The sequence below is a fragment of the Oncorhynchus keta genome, chromosome 34 (assembly GCF_023373465.1).
Source record: "Oncorhynchus keta strain PuntledgeMale-10-30-2019 chromosome 34, Oket_V2, whole genome shotgun sequence".
NCBI classification, from domain to species: Eukaryota; Metazoa; Chordata; class Actinopteri; order Salmoniformes; family Salmonidae; genus Oncorhynchus; species Oncorhynchus keta.
The window spans coordinates 15,223,522-15,239,276 of NC_068454.1; the positions used below are offsets into that span (position 1 = coordinate 15,223,522).

General features: G+C 39.8%; 1 protein-coding gene across 1 annotated transcript in view; it reads left to right on the forward strand.

Moving 5' to 3' along the window:
* The first annotated feature begins 428 nt into the window (after positions 1-428).
* cmss1 (cms1 ribosomal small subunit homolog) overlaps positions 429-15,755 on the forward strand; it is a 54,249-nt gene continuing 38,922 nt past the window's right edge. The window contains exon 1 of the mRNA XM_035749421.2: positions 429-988. Within this exon, the coding sequence (XP_035605314.1) occupies positions 940-988 (49 nt within the window). The 5' untranslated portion in view covers positions 429-939. The remainder of the gene's footprint in view (positions 989-15,755) is intronic.

Here is a 15,755-nt window from a genome sequence, read left to right on the forward strand (position 1 = left end):
TTGCATGTCTACTTATATTAACTATATAATTATTAATATACCCCTACTCTATGATAGCTATCAAATTAATTAGCTAACTAACATTAGCCTGCCTAGCTACTTCTGAAGGAGGATTTTTTTTTATTATACAATTTCCAAAAACATTACTTTTATGAGACGTGTTTGTGCATTAGTTGCACAATTTAACTTATTTACATTCGTTTTTACTTACACTTGTATGTTGACTTCATATTGACAGTTGAGGTTTTAGGTTTTGGAGGACTTTTCTTAGCGGATGTACAATCATTTCGAATTGGGGCGTTTCAGGCCCGAGCGAACAAAATTGTACACTCCATTAAAAGCGAAGGCGGAGGGGTTTACGTTGTAAACTTCCCTTACTTGGCTAATCGTTTGGACCGACGACAAATATGGCAGCGGGGATTTTCCCAAAGGCATAGGGTTTAGGGCCAAGGGCTGTCTACTTCGAATTTGAAACGCTGCCAATAAAGTCTGATTAGAATAGGACTCAAATTGCAGATTCCCCATAAAATACATAAATCAGAAATACATTCTCGCTCAATAACATAGCTTACGTTACATTTTTTTTTTAATGTATACATAAACTTGTCATGACATGCCCTGCGTTAATTATGCACATTTATCTTGAATCTGTAGATGTTAATGTTAAAATACAAATATTTGAGTTACGTTATATACCGCAATGTCACATACCGTTTCTCAGCGGTTTAGCAATTATTTATTGTAGCTCTTCTTGAAACATTTACAACATAACAGATGCCACTTTCGTGATTGTTTCTTTTGCAGGGGCTTTGTCAGTGTAGACTCAGTTGATGGCTTGTCCATAATATCCCGGTAACACTTCCGTTTAAACTGTTCACAAATGTCATGCGATTGTGAACAACCAGAAGCCACTGCGCAGCGGTAGTTTTGGATTTGAAGATGGGGGACGATTTAGGTGATGACTGGTGGGAACAAAAGGGCAATTCGGGTAAGTTATAATATTTCTAACAGCTGGAAGTATGTGTGCCTTTGGCTGAGCAAGATACCGTGTCATATCTCATTGCACTGGGTGTTTTTAAAAATATCTGTAGGACAGCTAACATAGATAGCTAGTAGCTAGCTGACGAGACTCCCATGCTTGGCTATTCTGTCCATGTTTAGCTGAAGGCCTTCAAAGAAATTGCTCAACTGTCCTCTTCCGAGCACGTTTCGTGTATTCTAATATTATGCCTGCGCTGTGTTCGTCCAGAAAGTTGAGCGAGTTAGCCATAGCAACATGCGTGTATGTTCTGTTTTACACGTGTGTCTAGCTGATGGAGCTCACACCGAGGTGTATTGTGGTAGTTGATGTTTTTAGACCTGTACCACAGATCTCGATAGTTTAATATTTCCAAAATGTAAATCTGTTACGAACAGAGTGGACTAAGTTTTGTAGACTCTACCCTTTGCAAAAGTAAAAATAAATGCGTTTGAGTACAAGGGGGAATTGTTATTACACACGCGCAGTTCAAAGAAGGCGTTCCCTAACAGAAAAATGCAAATAATTGTAGGACTTGCCAATATCAAAGATTTTTATAACTAAACCAAGGTAGACCACAGCCTGTCGTTTCCAATGGGAACAAATGAGCCATAGTGGGCAGAGTCAAGCACGCAAGGAGGGAAGCAGAGCCAAGAGATCCTATTGGTGCGTTCTAGCGTCATCTGCATATCTTATTTATGGAACAACTACTCTTTGATGTGTGTGTGTGTAACTCAATTCGCTTTTGCACTCCTTCTAAACAATGCAAGGTTAAAGTTTACAAACCTTAGTACACTGCTCATAACGTATTCTAGTTCTGGAAACAGAAATGTATTGAGATCAAATGTTTCATCGATGAGAACATTTACGGAATGTTGGCCAAAATCCATCTAGTTCAATCTTCTCCCACTGCCCGCCAGTGGGTTTGTGGAAACACCAAGCGGATGCTTCACATTTAAATATCCAGTGAAATATCTGTTTCATTGTTCTACAGTTCATATCTGTGCCAATGTCATGCTTGGCTCTGCCCACCTCCTTGCTTGCATTGCGGACTATGATTAATTTGCTCCCATCGGTGGTGGTCTATCTTCGGTTAGTTATAAAAATCTTTGCCTGAACCAGAGAGAACTCTAATCCACTCTCTGTACAGGATATAATGTGCCGAAGAGACCGGCCTTTCTGCCATCTTTAAATATGAATATTCTACCATGAAAGTTAATGCGCTTGAAGAGAACAGAGGATTTGCTCCTGATTATATCACCCTCACAGCTGTCCTCCAATCACAATAATTATTCAAATATTTGAACTTTTTTCTCCACAGAACATGTTAGTATCCGGTTCCTAAGCAACCATATTGTTTGTCCAGATGAAACCAGTATGTCAAAAGTTTTTCTCACATCTACATTCTCAAACTAAATACACACTGCAGTTCTAACCACAAAACGTCAAAATACAACAGCTTGTCTAACTAACAGCAACATTATTGTTTTTGACTTTGTTATAAATTCTAATTCTACTTTTGAGGCTCCACATGTTGTCATGGAAAATATGAACGTTATTTCCAAAACCAATGAGCATCCAGCACATATTGAATGTTGAGATTGACGAAAGGCCAGTCTCTTTGGCAATGACAGAGGTAAAGAATGGAATTTTAGCTAAAGAGACTGGTACTCGGACTATAGTCATTAGTTGGTAGTAATAAGGAATTCCTCTCGACTATGCCTACAAATTGGGGAAAACCAACATTCTTTCCCGTTGACCTTTTTCGTAGATTTTTTGTTATACAGAAATAACTAAACGTCCCGAAAAGCTGCTGTGGTGTTCAATGTACATGTAGCCAGGTCAATTCCCAACCCATGATTGCAGTTCCTAAGGCTTCCACTAGTTGTCAACAGTCTTTAGAAAGAGTGTCAGGCTGGTTTTTGAAAAAATGAGACCGAAATTGTAGGTTTTTGTAGGTGGCTGTAGTGTTTCCAATTGTGTGGAAGAGAGCACGTTCTTTGGTATTTTTCACCGGTAAAGACAATAACTATTCTGTCTCAAATTGTATAGTTTATTTGCGTATTAGGGTACCTAAGGTTTGATTATAAATGTTGTTTGGAGAAGTTTATTAGCTTTGTATGAATTTTGATGGAGGGAAACTGGGTTACATTGTTGACTGAAGTGCCAGCTAAACTGAGTTTTTATGGATATAAAGAAGGACATTATCTGACAAAGGGACCATTTGTGATGTAACTGGGACCTTTTGTAGTGCCAACAGAAGAAGATCATCAAAGGTAAGGCATTTTTTACATCGCTATTTCTGACTTTCGTGTTGCCCCTTCCTGGTTGAAATGTTTTTCATATGTTTGTATGCGGGGCGCTGTCCTCAGATAATCACATGGTTTGCTTTCGCCGTAAAGCCTTTTTGAAATCTGACACAGTGGCTGGATTAACAAGAAGTTAAGCTTTATTTTGATGTATTACACTTGTGATTTTATGAAAGTTAAATATTTATAATACTCTAGTTTGAATTTCGCACTCTGCAGTTTCACCGGATATTGGCCAGGTGGGACGGTACCGTCCCACCTGCCCATAAGAAGTTAATTGTAGCTGTATTGTCTTTGTTTGTGTTTTTGTTCTTGGCTAGCTTAACCTTTTCACATGTGAGTTCCAAATATCTCTAACGATCGCCCCAGCGTGAGTTGTTTAATGCGCAGGATGTCAGAATGCACTCAATGTTCCAAAATGTGATTGTTGCCTTATTTTCTGTATGTCGTGGTGATCCTACTGTAGCATACAGTATGTATGGATGGAGCATATTGTATTTACAGTTTTAGCCACATGTTTTCAAGCACTGGTGAAAACAATATTGCATAGATTGTAATGGACACCTATGATGTGTGAAAAAGGTTGTACTGATTTATATTGAGATGATTCTATTTGCCATGTGTGGCTCCATGTTTGTTGGCATTATACAATTCATTCTGGGTGTCATTTGAACGTCTGTCAGACCAAAGAAAGATGTTATAATGAGGTGAAGGGTAAACCTCCGGAAGGGAAGTGAATGATCATAAACGACACACCCCCTTCAACATGCATACTGCAAACAGACCAAACTCATCTTGTCTCCTCTTATTTAAAAAAAAAAATGTTTAACCTTTATTTTACTAGGCAAGTCAGTTAAGAACAAATTCTTATTTTCAATGACAGCCTAGGAACAGTGGGTTAACTGCCTGTTCAGGGGCAGAACGACAGATTTGTACCTTGTCAGCTCGGGGATTTGAACTTGCAACCTTCCGGTTACTAGTCTATCGCTCTAACCACTAGGCTACCCTGCCGCCTTTGGTTGACGGGAGAAAAAAAAAAAAAAAACATGGCGGAGCGCACAAACTACCCATCAGATTACTTTCAATTTCTAGAAAGTGTTTTACTAAATTATTTTTTTTATCAATTGTGAGCTCACCCATGATTAATTCTAAATAGTAATGGCTATTTGCTAATTCATATTGTGTTTTCTGACAGCCAGTTATCCAAATATGACTGCTTGTGTTACGTCAATCTTTCTTCAGTTAGAGCTAGGACTAATGTAGCCTACGTTTTCGGGTTTGGATGATTGTGTATGCTATCTCTACTTCTGTGAATGTCTGAACATCGCATCCCAAAATAAACTGGTCACATTCAGGACATAACTTCGCAAGGACTGTGTTTGTGCAAAATATTTCTATGAAAAATAGTGTGGCAAGCTTAAATGCTGACTGTTGTGTCAATATAAACTGGATATTCTAAATAAGTGTTCTTATCACACCGGTTTGAGAGTACACTGCCACGACTTACCGTTCTGTGTGCAGCTTCAATTGTCAAACAAAATTGGAAATTGTTGCTCCTCCGTTGGTAATTTTCTTCCCGCATGTTTTGCAAGTTGAAATGCATTTTTTGTTGATACAGTGTCATCTTTATATCCGAAAATAATAATTTGGGGTATCATCTTTCCAGGGGCTCCATCTGAATTCACCTGCCGACTTTCCTCTGCACTGCCACACACATTTTCTCAGCTGGCACAATTTGATTGGTTGCTGTCCGATTCAAACTGTAATCCATGAAATTAAGAGTTGATGCACTGCACACGTTTTTTTAATAGCATCATTTTTAATATTTGGACTTGTGGAGGGTGTCTGGTCGAGTCATAAGAGTCAAGTCATGAGTCATTGGGGTCAAAGTCGAGTTGCAAGTCATCATATTTGTGACTCAAGCCCACACCTCCTGGTTATAAGTGAAATAATCTGTCTGTAAACAATTGTTGGAAAAATTACTTGTGTCATGCACAAAGTAGATGTCCTAACCGACTTGCCAAAACTATAGTTTGTTAACAAGAAATTTGTGGAGTGGTTGAAAAACGAGTTTTAATGACTCCAACCGAAGTGTGCAAACTTCCTACTTCAACTGTACTTGTCGAGTATGAACATGCTCCTACTTTAAAGGTGCTAAATATTTAGGGTTGTGTCGATATACAGTATGATTACATTTAATATAGTGATATTTGACATTGACAATATATTGAGATGTGCAAGAATATACTCTATTTGAGCTTTACCAATCAATCTTGCAGTTGTATCAGTTGCGCTGTTTCAATATGTTGTACATTAATTAAATAAGCTTTATTTCTTCTTCCATACAAATATTATTTTAATGGGAATACAACTATAATATTGTAAATAAGCACAAAAATTGCCCAGTCTGGAATGACTGTCATTAACGGTGCAACACTATTTTATCGGATATGGTGGTATTTGGAGTAACATATCGTAGAAGAGGTCTCCCCAAATATCTCCCAACCCTACTACACATAGGAGTTTTTCTTTAGCATTGTATTTTTTTGCATAGTGTAGGGAATCATTGTACCATCAAATCACTGGGACATATCTTTTTACAGATGTTTGAAGCTGGTGGCCCAAAACTAAAGTTACTTTTGGTTCAACAACTTGAAACAGCTGTAAAAAAATATATTTTTTGTTATTGAAAATATGTCACAGTGATTTAGATGGTACAATGATTCTGTACACTATTCAGTGCTTGTTTTCACATATAAACTGAAATTGAGCAAACGGTGTAGAATTTTACCTACCAGAGCAGTTTCCACTAGGTAGCACAGCCACAACGTGTGATAACAGATGTTGCTCTGGCTGGAGAAATCAATAGGTGAATATCACAGCCAATCACAACACTGGAAGGTAAGTAAACAGTGTGAAACACTATTAGCACCAGATATATTATGGAGGTTTTCTGAAAATACAAAGTAGCACCTATAAAAGAGATTTTTACATTTTAAATAGACCATCAGGAAATTGATAGATTGTGCCAATGGCATAATACATTCTTTATTGATTTACATTTACACAGCACTAGTGCAAGCATTTGGTTTCAAATATTATATCACCTGCAATGTGTTATTTCCCTAGTTAGTAAAATAGGGAATTGTCTCAGATGTAGTTATCTTTTCCATCTGCAATGTTCTGAACATTTCCCCTGAATTCACCCCAGCTGTGTCTATTGTGGTGCTCAGGATGTGGTGGGTTAGTTTCTCATGTTGAACACAGTCTGACCGTTCAGTGTTTTCCCAGATTGCATGGCGCCTGCATGCGGCTGTCCTTTGCTCTGTCCAGTGTTAGTAGTGCTGTTTGTCCCTCTCGGCATACTGTAGCCTTTGGTTTGGGGATCCTGGTGGGGCCGGGCTTTAGAATTGCAGGAACCTGGCGAGTGGAAATAGAAACGTGTCAACAGGAGTCTTTCCTGATCAGGTACTCACACACAACAGGGTTTCTGTTAGGACCGGCAATATTTTTAATTTACTGGACCCATGTGTGTTGGGTGCGTAGCCTGGTTAGGGTGTCCACCCACGGTGCTCAGAGTGACAGAAATCACATTTTAGAATATGGTAATTGATATGAACAGAACATGCAAGTCAAGGATGCAACAATGTGTGGTCCTTCTTACTGAATTCTGATGTGCTCTTTAAACATATCTGTCCACATTTACGTTTCCTCAGCGAACAAGAGGAATAACAAACAGCAAGAATACTATGTCAATCTACTGTAGTAGAAAATATTAGGCAACCTATTCTATTGGTCAGCTTGTTTGGTGAGTGCGAGCCTTTTCCAAACAGACTCTTTGACAGTTGTGGGATGATAGATACCAAATTCATAGGCTATTTTGAAGCAAGGCAAGACATGCATCATAACATATATTAAAATGTCCAGGCTTCTAACAATAATTGTTTTCAAAATGCATACTTCCTCCAGCTCATTGCAAAGCGGTGTGTGACGCGCTGATGAAGCCTGCCTTCCGTTGGTGTTTGATGCTGCGTTCAAAACAACTCAAATCTGAAATTTCCGACTTCCAACTTCAGTTCGTTCAAGGCAACTGGGAGAGAACTGGTACTGTGGGGGGGGGGGGTGAAACTGAGGGTAAAATAGTTTTGAACGGTCATCCAACTCGGAATCTCCACTCGGGAACTCGGGCCTCTTTCTAGAGCTCTGACTTTCCGACCTGAAGATCACTGAGGTCATGATTTGACCTCGTATTTTTCAGAGATCCCAGTTGTCTTGAAAGCACCACAAGATGCTGCAGCATCCGCTCTTGCTCTGTCTGACAGATTTTCCACTCAGACACTATGCTGTATGTGTGTGATACATAACGGATATACTGTACAGGTGTCAATTTTATTCTACTAAATTATGCAAAATAACCTGTAGACCGATAAGCATGACCAGTCAAATTTATTTTCAACTGCTATTTCCATCCACCAATAGGCTAAAAAGCATTATTTTGCAATGGGATGTTTTCTTGGCCAGAGTCAATTTTATTTATCTGCTTTATTTGTGCACCAAACCCTGACATGCATACACACCGTCATGATGGTTTTTGCAAATAGAAAAAACCCAGAGTCTCTCATTTTTTCCATTGCTTGACTTTGACAGTCTGTCAGTAGGGGTGCAGCTGAACCATTCTGGCTGCCATAGCTCTGACATCACCCACTAGCGCTGCCATTGTAGGGCTTTGCATCATCTCACACTGCCAAAGCAGAGTTCAATCAGTATTTGATCTGATGCTTCAAAGAAGCCCAATAACTGTCACATCAAAATGACTGAGTACCTGAGGAAGGTGCTCTTAAATGAGCTTCTTTGTCTATATCCATCTCCCTTTGTCTATATCCGTCTCCTTTACCCCCCCCCCCCCATCTCCCTGTGTCTATCCATCTCCTTTACCTCCCTCCTCCGTCTCCTCGTGTCTCTCCATTTCCCTGTGTCAATTTCAATGCAATTTAAGGGCTTTATTGGCATTGGGAACATATGTTAACATTGCCAAAGTAAGTGAAGTAAATAACAAACAATAATATTAACAGTAAAAATTTCACTCACAGAAGTTTCAAAAGAATAAAGACATTTCAAATATCATTATGTCTATATACAGTGTTGTAATGATGTGCAAATAAAGTACAAAAGGGAAAATAAATAAACATAAATATAGGTTGCCCTTTTCTTGTGGAAACAGGTCACAAATATTGCTGTTGTGATGGCACACCCAGTAGATATGGGCGTTATTAAAATTTGGTTTGTTTTTGAATTCTTTGTGGATCTGTGTAATCTGATGCCTACAGCATCATTTCTAAATAGCAAGTCTATGTTCACTGAGTTTGTACATAGTCAAAGATGGTGATGCACCGATATGACATTTTTAGTCGATACCGATATCCAATATTTTCCTTGCCATGAAAAACAATACCGATAACCAATATTAAAAAATTTAGCAGCCTTTTTAAGCATTCTAGTATAGTTAACACATACACATGGACGCAGCAGTCTAAGGCACTGCATCTCAGTGCAAGAGGTGTCACTACAGTCCCTGGTTCGAATCCAGGCTGTATCACATCCGGCCATGATTGGAAGTCCCATAGGGCGGCACACAATTGGCCCAGCTTCATCCGGGGTAGGCCGTCATTGTAACTAAGATATTGTTTTTAACTGACTTGCCTGGTTAAATAAAAGTTACACACCATACCACACTGACTAAAAAGTTATTTTGTTGGTGTTTACGTATGTCCTCATTACCAGTAGAACATAATCAAAACCTATTTCTTTCACTTACTTGGTGTGCTGTTTCGTTGTTCATTTGTTCAGTCGTTTCATTCTCAACCAGGATTTCATCATACATGTCAAGCAGTGAAGTTTCTGCTCTGTCTGTCCGTGGCCTCTGTGCGCACTATGTCCGTTTCCATTTTGTCTATGTAACATTTCACGTATAACCCTGTTTCTTGTCTGCATCGAAGTAGCGGTCCTTGTACCTAGCATCGAGCATGGTGGCGACACAGTAAAGAGGCTCAGAGAGAATGCCACCAAAACTTGTTCACAGCCTCGAGTACTTTTGTAAGTTTTAACCCCACGGTTTGTTGGCAGTTTTGTTGAGCAGGTGTTTCAATGCCATGACAGAGGGTGTCACGTCTGCTGCAGACGCAGTTGATGAGCTTATTTCTCCAGTCAGTTGTTCGAATGGCACTAGGATTGTGTTCATGTTTCAAACATGTTCTCAAATGCCATTGAAATTGCAGCAGCGGTATGAGAACAAGCACATTCTTGAGCATGCAATACGGCTTTCTTCTGTATGAAATCCTCATCGACCCACTGTGCTGCCAGACTTCGCATGCTCTTGGGGCTGACATCGCTGGTCCAAATGTCAGTCGTGACGCCCATAGCAAGTAGCATAATGAATTCTATTATTTTGGCGCTAATGGATTTCACCTTTGAGTTGTCTCGTGGATCATTTCTTACTCTTTCAAATGACCGCTCAACTTGTTTAGTTGTTGGAAGTGTGTGCTTAGTATTTTTCTGTTTTGTTCTGTGTATCGATGTATTTTCCGTGGGGTCGTTACGTTATATATGCACATCAGCTTTGTCATTGGTTTTACACATCGGCGTTAAACTAGACATCGGGCCGAGGTTGGCATTTTTTGCGAATTTCGTCCGATTCCGATATGCTCACCGATATATTGTGCATCCCTAGTCAAAGATTTCTTTCTGCCACTGTGTACACTCTGTTTATGGCCAAATAACATTCTAGTTTCCTATTTTTTATTTATTTTATTTTTTAAAAATTCCTTCCAATGTGTCAAGTAATTATTTTTCTTTTATCATGATTTTTGTTGGGTCTAATTGTTGCTGTCCTGGGGCTCTGTGGGTTATGTTTGTGAACAGAGCCCCAGGACCAGCTTGCTTAGGAGACTCTTCTCCGGGTTCATCTCTCTGTAGGTGATGACTTTGTTATGGAAGGTTTTGGAATCGTTACATTTTAGGTGGTTGTAGAATTTAACGTCTCTTTTCTGAATTTTGATAATTGACGGGCATCGGCCCAATTCTGCACTGCATGCATTATTTAGTGTTTTACGTTAAGCGGAGGATATGTTTGGTGAATGCTTTGTCCCATTTTGCAAATTTTGGGTTGGTGAGCAGACCCCAGACCTCACAACAATAAAGGGCAATGGGTTGTATAACTCATTACAAGTATTTTTAGCTTGACTTCAGATTCAGATGTTTTTCCCCCAACACCACTTTCCATCAATTTGTATAGCAGACCCTCATTCCAAATTGATTCAAATGATTCAAACCCCACCTCTTTAAGGAATACCTAGGATGGGATAAAGTAATCCTTCTCACCCCCCTTAAAAGATTTAGATGCACTATTGTAAAGTGGCTGTTCCACTGGATGTCATAAGGTGAATGCACCAATTTGTAAGTCGCTCTGGATAAGAGCGTCTGCTAAATGACTTAAATGTAAATGTAATTCATCAAAGCATGAGAATACTTTGCGTTTGTTTGTCAATTAGGATATGCACGGTGAATACGTGGTCTGTTTGATTAAAAAGCCAATTTGACATTTGCTCAGTACATTGTTTTCGCTGAGGAAATGTACGAGTCTGCTATTAATGATAATGCAGAGGATTTTTCGAAGGTTGCCGTTGTTGCATATCCCACTGTTATTGGGGTGATCAGAGTGTGGTTCCAAATATTGGGGAAGATGCCAGAGCTAAGGATGATGTTAGAGTTTTAGTATAGCCAATTGGAATTTGTGGTCTGCGTATTTTATCAATTCATTGAGGATACCATCAACATCACAGGCCTTTTTGGGTTGGAAGGTTTGAATTTAGTCCTGTAGTTCATTCAATATAAAGAGAATCCAGTGGGTTCTGGTTAGAAGTCGACCGACTATGATTTTCCACCGCCGATACGATTATTGGAAGACCAAAAACAGCCGATACCGATTTAAAATAAATATATATTTAAAAAAATATATTTGTAATAATGACAATTACAACAATACTGAATGAACACTTATTTTAACACAATATAATACATCAATAAAATCAATTTAGCCTCAAATATATATTTTTTATAATGGATAAAAAATAACGGATAAAATAACCTATAAATAAAAAATAATGAAACATGTTCAATTTGGTTTAAACAATGCAAAAACACAGTGTTGGAGAAGAAAGTAAAAGTGCAATATGTGCCATGTATAAAAGTTAACGTTCCTTGCTCAGAACATGCGAACATATGAAAGCTGGTGGTTCCTTTTAACATGAGTCCTTAACATTCTGACTGACTGACTGAGTTTGTGGCTGTAAGGCCTCTGATGTATGGCCTGAGTTAAGCCATAATCGTTCCAAAATGTCATCAGGCCTGGTCACTGCCTCGCCAAGTGATATCATAGGCACTGGAAACGCTCCATCTATGTCAGGTTCTGTCTGTCTGCTCCTGATGGCTCCCAGCTAGTCTTCTCTCCTCTGGTGTTATAATGGTAGGATTCAGCTTGTCACCATAGATACAGGATACTGCATTAGTCTGTTTCTCTGTTCTTCAGCTGAGTCTTTCTTTTTATTTTAGATTTTTTTCCCTTTTATTTAACTAGGCAAGTCAGTTAAGAACAAATAGAGTAGAGTACGTATGCTCTCCGTCACAACTTTGTGTGTGTGCTTCTTATCCTTGACTATCTCTGCTTAGGCAATATGTTTGTTTGTGGTTGAATTGCTTGCCCAAATAAGGCTACAGATTCAGTTTATTTATTTTCACATTGGTTCAATGATCCTCGAAATAGATCACGTTTGGGAAAAAATGTTACCATATAAAGTAGGCCTAACCTCCCCAGGTGTGGCTCCCCTTTGCTCTAGTCTACTTCACAGTGCTGCTCCCCTTTGCTCTAGTCTACTACACAGTGCTGTTCCCCTTTGCTCTAGTCTACTACACAGTGTTGCCCTTTGCTCTAGTCTACTTCAGTGCTGTTGCCCTTTGCTCTAGTCTACTTCACAGTGCTGTTGCCCTTTGCTCTAGTCTACTTCACAGTGCTGTTCCCCTTTGCTCTAGTCTACTACACAGTGCTGTTCCCCTTTGCTCTAGTCTACTTCACAGTGCTGCTGTTCCCCTTTGCTCTAGTCTACTACACAGTGCTGTTCCCCTTTGCTCTAGTCTACTACACAGTGATGTTCCCCTTTGCTCTAGTCTACTACACAGTGATGTTCCCCTTTGCTCTAGTCTACTACACAGTGCTGTTCCCCTTTGCTCTAGTCTACTACACAGTGCTGTTCCCCTTTGCTCTAGTCTACTTCACAGTGCTGTTGCCCTTTGCTCTAGTCTACTTCACAGTGCTGTTGCCCTTTGCTCTAGTCTACTTCACAGTGCTGTTGCCCTTTGCTCTAGTCTACTTCACAGTGCTGTTGCCCTTTGCTCTAGTCTACTACACAGTGCTGTTGCCCTTTGCTCTAGTCTACTACACAGTGCTGTTGCCCTTTGCTCTAGTCTACTACACAGTGCTGTTCCCCTTTGCTCTAGTCTACTTCACAGTGCTGTTGCCCTTTGCTCTAGTCTACTACACAGTGCTGTTGCCCTTTGCTCTAGTCTACTACACAGTGCTGTTGCCCTTTGCTCTAGTCTACTTCACAGTGCTGTTGCCCTTTGCTCTAGTCTACTTCACAGTGCTGTTGCCCTTTGCTCTAGTCTACTTCACAGTGCTGGTTCCCTTTGCTCTAGTCTACTTCACAGTGCTGTTGCCCTTTGCTCTAGTCTACTTCACAGTGCTATTGCCCTTTGCTCTAGTCTACTACACAGTGCTGTTGCCCTTTGCTCTAGTCTACTACACAGTGCTGTTGCCCTTTGCTCTAGTCTACTTCACAGTGCTGTTGCCCTTTGCTCTAGTCTACTTCACAGTGCTGTTGCCCTTTGCTCTAGTCTACTTCACAGTGCTGTTGCCCTTTGCTCTAGTCTACTTCACAGTGCTGTTGCCCTTTGCTCTAGTCTACTTCACAGTGCTGTTGCCCTTTGCTCTAGTCTACTACACAGTGCTGTTGCCCTTTGCTCTAGTCTACTACACAGTGCTGTTGCCCTTTGCTCTAGTCTACTTCACAGTGCTGTTCCCCTTTGCTCTAGTCTACTTCACAGTGCTGTTGCCCTTTGCTCTAGTCTACTACACAGTGCTGTTGCCCTTTGCTCTAGTCTACTTCACAGTGCTGTTCCCCTTTGCTCTAGTCTACTTCACAGTGCTGTTCCCCTTTGCTCTAGTCTACTACACAGTGCTGTTCCCCTTTGCTCTAGTCTACTTCACAGTGCTTTTTATCTGAGCTGAGATTTCCTGTGTTTCATTGGATATGACTGCAGCCGCCACACTTACACACGGGCCTACAGAGAATACACGCATATGCTCATGCTGGGGTTGTGGTGTGGTAGAGATGAATTGGTGATGACATCAGCCTGTGAATCTCACTGATCCAAGTGCACACATGTTGGAATTTACTGCAGTTTTTTTCTGTCCCATTAATCCCTATTGGTTTGTGAGTCTCTTAACACAGAGGATGGTGAAATCCTCTGTGTTAAATAAATTCTGACACTTTTCAACCTCATTCATTCTCTAGCACCTAACCATTGTCTACGTATGTGAAAACAGCACATTTATATGATCTGTGGTTAAAAAGATAAGAAAGGCCTAAAAAAAATGCATCTGTGACGTCACAGGGTAGGATTAAAGGTAAAAGACTGTGATTTTCAAAACCTGGAAGTTAGGGTTAGCCCAAGGGAGGGGATTTTCTTGCTCCCTACGCCATCTCTAATGTCAGTGTTTGAAAATAACAGTATAAAAAATGTCATCGGGTAGAACTTTTTAGTGAATTCTTTTCCTACAAAATGTACTGTTATCACATTTATTGACACCGGTATTGTGCTGTAGATAAAATTGCTGCAAAAATTAGGTTGAAAAGTTGTGGAGTTGAGCTTTTAGGTCTCAGTGAGTATAAAAATTGAGAGCATTAAAAACAATATCCAACTTCCAACTGCTATTTTCAACCATTTCGGAGTTATAAGGACCACGTTTACATGCGCTCAGTATTCTTATGAGTAACTCATATCACGCTCCAGGTCTTATTCAGGATAAGCTGTTTACATGCACCTTTTGATATCCCACCCGCAAGTATCCCTATAGCCATGAATAAACAGAATATTCCTCATTTAAGTTCCTATGAGTTAAATGGAATAGTAACTGAAATATGGAGGCCTATAACCTCTCACATGAAGCATAATATAATATGAACTCCTGCAGAATATTGCATTTGTTGCACTAACATTATAGAATAAATGTTAATTTTGTCTTGGGAACAGGAGTGGAGAAATGATTTCTTTCAGCGTCTCTTAAGAAAATGTCAATGTGTCTAATGTGTTGTCTTTGACAGTAATGCAAGTAGACAGTATTTCAACAGCACAAACAACCTGGTCTCAGAGCATTTTGTATTATTCTGTAAGTAAATCGGGGACATTTCATATGACATGTTACAAATTACAATTCATTAGGGATTAGGGTTAAGTTTAGGAGTTGAAGGGGAAGGGTTTCCTAAAAGGGTTAGCTAACATGCAAAGTAGCTATAAAGTTGGTGAAGTTACTAATTAACTAAAATGCTAAAGTTGTCCGTGATGAGATTCAAAACATAACTTTACCGGTGTTAACTACATTATTAATGCATTCATTCTATCAATTAAGACGTTCTGGTGAGCACCACTTTATTTAGTCTCAAAGGGAAACCGGTTGTGACAGAAGAGAAGCTGCATGTATCTAACTATAGTTGACAAACAATAGTCTACCAAATGTCCAAAATGGTTAGCAGAACATTGTCTAAATTATGGGTGGAAGTAGCCAGTAGTCTATACGGTCCAGTATGGAGGATCAGCAAAATACATGATTATGGAATTATAATGGTGGATGGAACTATGCGGGTAGCCTAGTTTTGAAGTGATTTGTTTGTCATCCATGATATGCAAAACTGAGCCTGCGTAGACCTCAGTAAATGGGATAAGATGTTTACATGCCACAGTATCCCGTCTAAGATCCGCATATCCCAGGCATCTTATCCGTGTTTAATAACTAATCAAAAGGGAACCATTGTCCTCTCACAGAAGCTTAGCTGGTTTCTCATAACCCGTTTTCTCCCCAATTTCAATCTTGTCTCATCGTTGCAACTCTCCAAAGGGCTTGGGAGGTGAACCCTATGGGACTCCCGATCACGGCTGGTTGTGATACAGCCCGTGATTGAATCCGGGTCTGTAGTAAAGCCTCTAGCACTTCAATGCAGTGCTTTCACTGCGCCACTCGGGATAGCCCCAGGATATGATGATTTTTATATGCGTCAACTCAAAAACGGGATACTTAAGTATCCCGATTGATAGTGGGA